Source organism: Bradysia coprophila, assembly GCF_014529535.1.
Source record: "Bradysia coprophila strain Holo2 chromosome X unlocalized genomic scaffold, BU_Bcop_v1 contig_21, whole genome shotgun sequence".
In the NCBI taxonomy this organism is placed as follows: domain Eukaryota; kingdom Metazoa; phylum Arthropoda; class Insecta; order Diptera; family Sciaridae; genus Bradysia; species Bradysia coprophila.
The window spans coordinates 100,882-111,675 of record NW_023503309.1 but is presented as its reverse complement, the minus strand read 5'-3'; the positions used below and the strand labels follow the sequence as shown (position 1 = coordinate 111,675).

General features: G+C 36.6%; 1 protein-coding gene across 1 annotated transcript; it reads left to right on the top strand.

The window, feature by feature from the left end:
- Window positions 1-5,817: 5,817 nt before the first annotated feature.
- LOC119069017 lies at window positions 5,818-6,834 on the top strand. Its single transcript, XM_037172891.1, has 2 exons — window positions 5,818-6,128; window positions 6,190-6,834. The coding sequence occupies exons 1-2, from the start codon at window positions 5,848-5,850 to the stop codon at window positions 6,824-6,826; spliced, it is 918 nt and encodes a 305-aa protein (XP_037028786.1). The 5' UTR covers window positions 5,818-5,847; the 3' UTR covers window positions 6,827-6,834.
- Window positions 6,835-10,794: the final 3,960 nt, after the last annotated feature.

Below are 10,794 nucleotides of genomic sequence, written 5' to 3'. Positions count from 1 at the left end.
AGTAACGGGTGTGCCACGTTAGTGGCCTTACTTGTTTATGAATTTAGAAATTTTATGGATTTTTTTTGAATTCTTAAAGATAAATTTTTAAAATATGCCCTGGGTGTAGATTATCGTGCTGTTCGTATATTAAATAATTCATAACTTGACAATTTTGTTCGGCAAATGAGGAAGTTGTGAATTTCGTCAAACTTTTCTGTACTGCCGCTCAAGTTACAATTCATTCTTATTGTTAAGACAGTTACGAGAATCTACACCTTGGTGAGCACTGAGCAGTGATGTTAAAGTATGGTTTCCACTCAACAAGAAGTACTCCGTGTTAGCGCCGTAAGAAAGCGATCTGTCAACAAGGCAAAAATTGAAAAAATCAATTCTGTCTCTCACACTGAGTGCTTTTTTTAGTAGGTTGAAATCACGCCTAATGATTGTCATTTCTTTAGCTGAAAAATATCCGCTTAATATTTTGATCTGTAAATGATACAAAGTCCTCAATTTTTGAAATTAGTTAGAAAGTTTATTATTTTCCAGCCAACACATCAATTCCGGATGCTGATAATTTTTTCAAACATTCCGAAATTTACATTGGTAGCTGATGCATCTTTTCTAGACAAACAGACAAGCAAAAACGTTCGATAAAACTTGGACTCATTCTCGAATTTAAATACTTAGATGGCAAAACCTTTAAGGAAAAACAGTTTACCAAGTCATCTGCTCCAGTAAATTGTGTTGATGGAAAAAAAGTCGGGGCTTTGTGTAACTTTTATAATTTTAAAAATGATGGCGTTCTAACAAGTATTGGCAATGACGAACATGAGTTTGTTACAATTGATACATACATTGGGACAATTAAAGAGCCCGACTTCACAAATAAAATTCTCAGTATTTCTCCAAAGTTAGTCGATGTACTCAAAAGCTTAGGCAAATGAAAAATATGTGTGTTCTCTACAAAATAAAATAATTTTCGAAAAACGTGTCAGACTATCAATATTTAATGACTTATGCGGGGCTTCACTAATCAAATAACGTTTAAAATTGTTTAAACATCACATTTTCAATAGTATAGTTGAAGTTATAATCCATACACGGGTCGCACATGCACACTCATGATCTTTATGCAACTCAACATCGTAATGTGTAAAGTTTGCAAACTTTAGGTGCATCTGTTGCGTTGCATAAATTGTTGTGTGAATCTCGGTGAAAGTAGTTTATTAGGCTCACAATGTGTATTATGACATACCCATTTACACACTTTTACACATTTAGAGCCTATAATAGTAGGTTACAGTGCATGCTGCGAAAATGATTCATTACATGGGGGAACAATTTTGAGATACGAGCAACTCACAAGTGTGTGTTTAAGCGCCAAGGTTTGAAAACTGTTATTTTGACAAGGGTAGAGTTTGCATATCCGAGCCGAAGGCGAGGTATGTAACTACCTATTGTTTCCCCAAGTAATGAATCATGGCAGCAGCTTGCACTGTATTCTATTTTATTGCTTGTCCAAGCGAAAATTGATTCTTACATATCAATTCCTTAACGCAGTAACAACGAATCTAGTATACCGCCGAACCCTCCGAAATTGGCTTACACGTCTACGAAGAAAAAAATCCCGAAAACAACACTAATGTTATGTTGGTATTGTTACAGCAGTAATCTCAATACACGTCACAACGGTCACAACAGTCGGCTTGTCACTGAATTGTTTTTCCGTTTCAGGATAATGCATTAATTTTGTTGTTTTCGTTATTTAGAATAAAAATTTTGCAGTGAAGTGAAGTGAATAATGTCTAACATAAGCAAAGTGTTTAGTGTTCTCGAATATGAGTGAAAAATACGCAACTAAAAGTGTTTGTCATGTGTTCATTACAAACATTGAATTTATTGCTGGAGCAAAAAATGGCTGACACTTTCAGTTTTGTGATTTTCTTTTCGAAATAATTCAAATGCTTTTGCGACATTCAACTCACGCCACTGGAAAATTTGTGTTCAAAAACACAAAACATCAATAATTATTTTCTTTTTTTCTGTTGGAAGGCATTAAATATTTCAGATGATGCATTCTCCTTCATCTGGCTGCACCCCGCGAAAACTCGTTTTACGTGAATGACTGTGCACCCCGCGAAAATAGAGATTCCTTGACGATAGTGTCACACAAATATCCCTCATGTAATCGACCATTTTCGCAGGGGCCAAATTGATATGTAAGAATCAATTTTCGCTTGGGGCAAGCAATAAACTACGTTACATTCACTATTCCGTATTCTTTGTGACCCGCTGAGGGTTGTTTGAATTATCTTTTCTCTGTTTATTTACGTTGGTCGTTAAGTCAGGATCGACTATATTTATAATTTTACCATGAATAATGTTCATTGAACATAGTTGATCCGAGCTGATTTTGTTAACATCGCATTTTTCCGTGTGTTACAATAGGACCTGGTGGCAGAGTGGTAACGCTCTGGACTTCAACGCAAAGAGGTCTAGAGTGCGAGGGTTCGATTCCACCTGTCACCAGTTTTTCCTCTAACCCAACCCAGGCTTGTCAATAATTGGGTACTTCTACGGAAGGGAAATTTCTTCAAAACTCGCAATAGCGAAATGTTGTGAAAATATTACCTTGAATTAAAGTGATTAACTAGTTAAGGAAATACACAAAAACAGCAAACAAAGAAATTTTTTTTATATTTTTGTTACAAAAATCTGTTAATTTGTGGTAGGAAAAAAGTGTTACGCAGTTGACATTATTTTGATTCCTATCGCATAACATTTAATTACACAACTGTTGGCTCTAGTTTATTTGTCATGTAATTTTAGCAGCATACATTCGTTTACAACAAGAAAAATGAATGCTACATTGAAGTCAATATTCCTAAAAAGGATTTTCTAAAAAGAAATAGCATGTAAATCTAAAACGCACAAATTTAGGCTAGAATTTTATCGCTGTTTTAGGGTACATAGAGAATAGGGTGTAGCGGTTTTTACAAAATGTGTTAGTTCTTTTAAGGCTCAGCCGAAAATCCACTCAGCTGGTCCATCTGATCATTTTATGGAAGAAAAAAAAATTTCAAACTTTGATTTTGTGCTGCCGCCAGATCGATTTTTGAAAATTTCGTCGTTTTCGGTCCACGTCACATATATCGGTTTTTTACGGTGGGTTCAGTGTACATAAAAAGTTGAGTCAACATGGTAATCTAATCTCCAGGCTTCACAGATTATTTTATAAAAAAGATCAAGTCTAAAAAATATTTTTTGAGTTCATGACTGATTGTCAAAGTTCCCCGATGGTGATTTTGAGACTTTAATCTCGCCTCGAAATTTGATGAAAATGTGCAAAAATGTAAATTAAACTTTAAATATGCTAAATGGACCGCGGTGAGTCAAATACAACATCTGATTTGATTTGGGACACCTAAATTTGATATTTATCTGACAAAAAGTTGTGTTTTTGGTACATGGAATATTGTTGGCGAAAGTCGAATAACTTCAAATCAATAATTTTTAGCTTAAGGGGCCATTCACAAATTGCGCACTCTCAAAATTCGGAATTTTTGACCCCCCCCCCTCCCCCCTTGCACGCTTTCGCACGCTTTTGGCACACCCCCCTCCCCCCCCCCCTGAAATTACGCACGAATTTTTTAAAATAGAAAAATAGAGAAATTTAATTCCAACATATTTAGTTTTATTGTAATAAAACGATTTTTTCGAAAGCACAAAGTGCAGCCTTCAATTTTACAATTTACACTATGTTGTTGATAACAGGTTTGGGGAGTAAACAATAGATAAAAGAATATCTAAGCGTTGGTGGTTGCAAAATAAAATTCTCTTCTCTCTCTGCTGTTAGCAATCAGTTGATAGATATCGGTCATCGTGGCGCGTTCTAAATGTGTTCGATATAAAATGGCAAACAAACGTTGTGACAATAAACTGAAAGAATTAAAACAAAAATATGCATTCGAAGCGAGTATTTGTGATTTAATTCCCTACGAAAATATACCAGATTCAATTAGTGATATATTACGTGACTTAGAAAGAATCAATTCAATTATTGAGAACAATGAAGATAGGGACGTCCGCAGCGTGCGTGAAAAATTAAAACAATTGTTGATATCCTACAATATTTACAAGAAAAACTTGAAAATTTCCAAAAAATCAAATTAGACCTGAATGGTCAATAATCAGTAGTGATCTCGTATTACTCAACGTGTTGCGTGATTAAAATGAGTTCCATCAATAGAGGAAAATTGTATAAAGACTTATTTTGTGCTTATTCAAAAGCATATTCCGAAACAAAATCGAAACAATCGATTCAGGACAATGTGAACAACATTTGGTCAAACATCAAAAACGATTCAAATGTTGCTAGTCTAATTGAGGCTAGAATTTCTGAACTAAATAAAATTAAGGCAAGAAAGCAGGTTAGTCTTCATACACTTTGGCTTCGTGCCAGTGAAAAAGGAAATGGTTTTAGTGTTAAAGCACCTGAAGAATCGACAAATCGATCAAGTCCCGTTGTCGAAAATGAAGAAATAGTCCAACGACTTCTCAAAAAACAGCCGCCTCGAATGTTATTGAAGAAGAAGGTGCACCATCAAACAAAGAAACACAAATCGATGTAACCGACCAGGTACAGAGCGTTAAAGCCAACCCAACTCCAGCTCAATGCAGCATAAAAAGTGAGATTGTGGTGTTACTATCAGATGTTAAAGCATTGAAAATGCGTCGAGATTGTGGACTGTTGACCGAAAATATGGAAAGTGAACTGAAATTAAAGACAAAGAATTTAGAAGCATTAAGGAAACGACTAAAAAAGAAAGAGCGTGATATGATTCGACACCGGAAACGACGCCTTAGAAAAAAGGCTTCGCTTGAAAATGCATGCGAAAATAATCCAGATCTAAAGAAGAAATTGAGCATTCGAGGCAAAGTGGGCCATGACTTGGCCATGCATGGGTCTGCAGCGCACGAGAGGCGTCGAGACGATTCCATAAGAACAGTAAAAACCCTTGATGATCTAGTAACAAAACTGCGCGAAGATTATGGTTATAATTTGTCACGGATTGCAACGTATTTGAGACTATTGCCTAAGAGAGCTAATTCAACCGAAGGAAAGCGTCATGTCAACTCTGTTCCAGTGAAGCTAATCCGACCTGATAACGACTTGCATAAAGATCATATGGACGGAAGGTTTGCCAAAACAACAATCAGTCATATTGACAGTATGGCTTCGTTATTAGGGCCGAATGAAGTGACATACATTAGCCAGGATGACAAAGCTAAGGTTGCAATAGGCCTACCAGCGGCATCCAAACAAGCGCCATTGCTAATGCACATGGAGTACAGGTATTTATCAGATCAGTTAATTTGTTATAGAAGTTCATAGCAATAAGTTATCTCAAAAATAATTTGTAGAGTCAAGCTTCCCGATCACGACTTTGTGATAGCGAAAGGACACAAACTGACTCCATCGGTTTATGGATTTTGTCAAATTAAGGCAAACGGTTGTGGCGATGCGTCAGCGATAAGCTATTCAGGTCCAACGTTTGTGGCTATAAGGTAATGCTTACTCTAGAAACTGCATATGAGCCTACAACGATTTTTGTGCAGGTCATCCAAGCACTCTTCGTCTACAGCTTTTTCGCACGCACGGGATTTGGAACAGATCTACGAAAAGTCTGAATTCAGCGAATTTACACATACGACGATCGGTGGAAAACTGAAACCAAAACCGGTTCTTGTTTGTATTGTGGACGGTAAATATTGATTTTCGACAGTTTTTTTTATATAAATGCTATAAAATGTGTTGAAACAGGTGGGCCAGACGAAAATCCGCGCTACGAAAAGGTTATTAGCATGGCAGTTCATCATTTCGTGCAACTAGACTTAGATGCCATCATGATCGCGTGCAATGCACCAGGACGTAGTGCCTTCAACCGGATTGAACGGCGTATGGCGCCGTTAAGCAGAGCATTGACAGGCCTGATACTTCCGCACGATCACTATGGCACTCACCTAAACAGTCAGGGACAAACTGTTGATATAGAATTGGAGAAGCAGAATTTCTCATACGCCGGCAAGGCTCTAGCAGAAGTCTGGTCAGATACACTTATTGATGGACATTTGACTGTAGCTGAGTGAGTATCTGACAGGAAACGAGATTTTCTGAAACCTTATTGTTTGCTACTTAACTTCCAGATATATAAAGCCTGAACAATCTGATATCGATCAGGCATCGATCATCTCGAAGGACGAAAAGTGGTGCAGCCGACATGTGCATCAGTCTCAGTATTTGCTTCAAATACTCAAATGTTCTGACAATCGTTGCTGTAAACCAAGGCGTAGTTCTCTGTTTCGATTTCTGCCCAAGGACGGCTTGCCACCACCGTCGCCTATAATACAGTCAAACGAAGGATTGAAACACGCCAACATCAACGATATTGAAAACTATGCGTCATTATTCGTGACGCTGGCACTACAAAAGATTGGGCATTCACATGCCATTTATGACACCTATTGTCCTTCGGTGCAATCAAAATTCGATTCACGAACATGCTCGTGCAATCAATATTTCAGTTCCGTTGTCTCGATGAAACGACATTTGAAAGACAATTTTATTTGTAAAAAAAACATAAAGATCGTTAAGCCTGTGAAAATTCTCGGAACACGAGGGAATGAGTCGTTAGTTGTAGTCCGCTATAATGTTGAAGAAGATGTCGAGTGGCTTCCGAGTGTGGAGGTAGACGGTGAATTTTTAGATAAAGACGAACAACCTTCGAGTAGTATAATTTATGACAATGAAACAAGATTAAAACCAATTTGGAGAACTGTTTAATAAAGTTTTTGTACACAAAAACAGTGCGCACGCTTTTGTTTCTCCCCCCCTCCCCCCGCGCACGTTTTCGCACGCTTTTCGCTAACCCCCCTCCCCCCTAAGGTGAGTGCGCAATTTGTGAATGGCCCCTAAAATGTATTCCCAGGTTCTGACAATGCGAAACCTTCAATTTTAAGCGTTTTCTAAGCTAATTTACAACGTCAAATACATCAAAATTTGAAAATGTCTCTTTACGTAGCCACTGGCTCTAGAACTTGTCAACAGTACGTAAACTAGCTTAGAAAACGCTTAAAATTGAAGGTTTCGCATTGTCAGAACCTGGGAATACATTATAAGCTAAAAAATTATTGATTTGAGGTAATTCGACTTTCGCCACCAATATTCCATGTACCAAAAACACAACTTTTTGTCAGATAAATATCAAATTTAGGTGTCCCAATTCAAATTAGATGTTGTATTTGACTCACCGCGGTCCATTTAGCATATTTAAAGTTTAATTTACATTTTTGCACATTTTCATCAAATTTTGTGGCGAGATTAAAGTCTCAAAATCACCATCGGGGAACTTTGACGATGAACTCAAAAAATATTTTTTAGACTTGATCTTTTTTATAAAATAATCTGTGAAGCCTGGAGATTAGATTACCACGTTGACTCAACTTTTTATGTACACCGAGCCCAGCGTAAAAAATCGATATATGTGACGTGGACCGAAAACGACGAAATTTTCAAAAATCGATCTGGCGGCAGCACAAAATCAAAGTTTGAAAAAAATATTCTTTCATAAAATGATCAGATGGACCAGCTGAGTGGATTTCCGGCTGAGCCTTAACAGAACTAACACATTTTGTAAAACCGCTACACCCTAATAGAGAATTTGCCTGTAAACATTAAAGCGACATACAATTGAGAGACCTTTCTCTTTCTCTGAATACACTGTGTGTGGCTTTATAGTAATAATTGTAATGCTGACGTAAGAAACTGAGTGGCGCAGTGGAATGATGCATTCTCGGAGATTCGATGGTCAATGGATCGATTCTCAGTCGGGCCATTTTTTTTTTATTTGTTTTTAAATTTTTTTTAATTTTTAACCAATAAATCGTACAGCAAATGCATATTGTCAAATGTATGTGCATTTCATAGACCTATTCTACCCATACTAACACAATGTCATTCTCTTACTGTGTTCGGTGTTCGTCTTTACAAAATATCATGCATTTGAGTAGGACCTGGTGGCACAGTGGTAACGTGGTTAACTTCCACGCAAAATACCGGGGTTCGATCCCACCTGCCACCAGTTTTTCCTCTAACCCTACCCAGGCTAGTCAATAATTGGGTACTTCTGTGGAAGGAAAACTTCTGGTGGTATAAAAAGTGGTATAAAGCGATTAACTAGTTAATCACTTTACTTCACTACATTCGAAAGGAATATATCAGCTAAACAGCAAATGGAGAGGTTTTTTTATATTTTCGGTTTAATAGACATTTATGACATCGAATGTATCACACAAGATGTTTAATGGTGATAGGCTATAAATTCGATTTGATCGGATTTGATGTCTATTAAACCGAAAATATTAACTAAAAAACTCTCCGTATACTGTTTAGCTGAATGCAGTGAAGTAAAGTGATTAACTAGTTAATCGCTTTACACCACTTTTCGGAGAAGTTTTCCTTCCACAGAAGTACCCAATTATTGACTAGCCTGGGTAGGGTTAGAGGAAAAACTGGTGGCAGGTGGGATCGAACCCCGGTATTTTGCGTGGAAGTTAACCACGTTACCACTGTGCCACCAGGTCCTACTCAAATGCATGATATTTTGTAAAGACGAACACCGAACACAGTAAGAGAATGACATTGTGTTAGTATGGGTAGAATAGGTCTATGAAATGCACATACATTTGACAATATGCATTTGCTGTACGATTTATTGGTTAAAAATTAAAAAAAATTTAAAAACAAATAAAAAAAATGGCCCGACTGAGAATCGATCCATTGACCATCGAATCTCCGAGAATGCATCATTCCACTGCGCCACTCAGTTGATAAAGAAAACTCTTGAAGAAAAAAATCAACCCTTCAGTATGAGTGTCATAAAAATTTCATAAAGCCTTTACTGTAAACAGAAGAAACTTGTTTTGACTATGGTGAATAAAGAAAATGTATGTAAAGCTTTGGCGTTTGAGAATATATTACTAAAAACATCTTGTGAATCTTGACATAATAAATGTTTGTACTGAAATTGTTATTTAGTGAACGCAAGTTGGAAAATTCTTCAGACAAAGTCTCCTTCCAAAGAAATAAGATTTCTCTGATGTGTGAAAATCTTCAGTGATTTTTAAAGGATTTTTCCACATTGCTACAGAACGAAGATTCTTCAGATGTCTTAAAATCTTTCATAAGATTTTCTAGAGTGCGTACCCCCTCGCTATTTTATATGAAAAGAATGGTTTCGCATTCATGTTTCAGATGGGAATCATTTTTTGTGTCGAAATACTGTATATTATGTTACTAAGAACAAAGAGGTTTCCCAACTGAGACATGTTTTCTATCTGAAATATGTTTCCCATTTGAAATATGGTTTCCATCTCAAGTATGTTCACCATCTGAAACATGTTTTCCTTCTGAAACATGTTATTCATGCGAAATAATCTCTTTTAATAGAAAATTGTTGTTTCATTTTTATTTTTATTTTCAAATTCTGCGCCATATCGACGTTACCTTCTAATCTTGTATATCCATGGCACACAATGTCAACCAACGCACATATTTGCATTATAAAGCAACTCTCTTTAGTTGTATTGTTAACGATAATAAACAAACCACTGTTGCTACATTCACCTCCTGCTGATTATAGAATTAACTGACTTTGCTTGTTTAAATGGACCAGCTGGTCAAACAGCGGCCACTATACCACAAAATTGAAAGTCGGCCACTGTAATATGTTATGACAAAAATCTGATAGCATTTCAAAATAAGTTACTTACTTCTATTGATTCTTTTATTTGCCCAGTCGTAAATTAGAGTATTGAGCTTCCAAATTATAAAATAAAACAATAAAACCTAAAATAGAACACTTTCTGTAGCAAAAAACAAAAAATTGAAAAAGACGAAAAATTCAAATTCAAAATAAAAAGTGCGGCCTGAGAAAAAGACTGAAACGGACGCACTTTTTCTATTTGACATTAGTGACTTTAGAAACTCTAAAAAATCTTACGACGTTCTAATTTAGTTTGAACACACTGTACTTTGATATGAAACGTGAACTAGTTATGTACGTATCTGTTATGGCCGGTATATTTTAGGCAATTTCGCGAGTGTTGTAGTCCACAACACATGCGTATGCAACTTTTCATGCTGAGGGCCTAAATTACGAGAAAAACTTCGTAATTTTTGCCCAAAGCATGAATAGTATTTCACGCAACCAAACTTAGTACTAATCAAGTCGTGTAGGAATTACACATCCCTGCCTTAAACGGTCAGCTTTACCTTCAAGACACACCTTTTAAAAGCACTCGGTGACTGTTCAAAAATGTTGCATTCGGAGAAGTATTTATCGTGGTTATCCTGCATTCTGTGCAGGGGCTCGTTTTGCACTATGTTACTTGAATAATTCGGAGTGTAAAAAACAGGTCTGTTCATCCTCGTAGTTCTGCCATGATGATAATACGTAATGCTTTGATTCAAGGTTGTATCCATATACCCATGTATAATCTTGTGAAGTATGATCTCATCATTTATCAGTATTCTTGCTGTCAGCGAAGTCATATTAAGTTGCCTTAGACGATCATCGTATTCCGTCTTATGCAAATTGAATTTGAAGAAGTACATCCTGGTGAATTTCCTTTGGACTCTCTCCACAACACTAACATGTTTTTCGTATATAGGCGACCAAACAGCAGCACAATAATCAAGCCGACTTCTCACCAGCGAGTTATAGAGAGTTTTCATACTTTCCGGTTTCTTAA

Excerpts from the sequence above, each read along its gene's own strand:
- LOC119069017 (XM_037172891.1), top strand. The coding sequence starts at position 5,848 with ATGGCAGTTCATCATTTCGTGCAACTAGACTTAGATGCCATCATGATC. Across the intron at positions 6,129-6,189 it reads GGACATTTGACTGTAGCTGA|ATATATAAAGCCTGAACAAT; the intron begins GTGAGTATCTGA and ends CTTAACTTCCAG.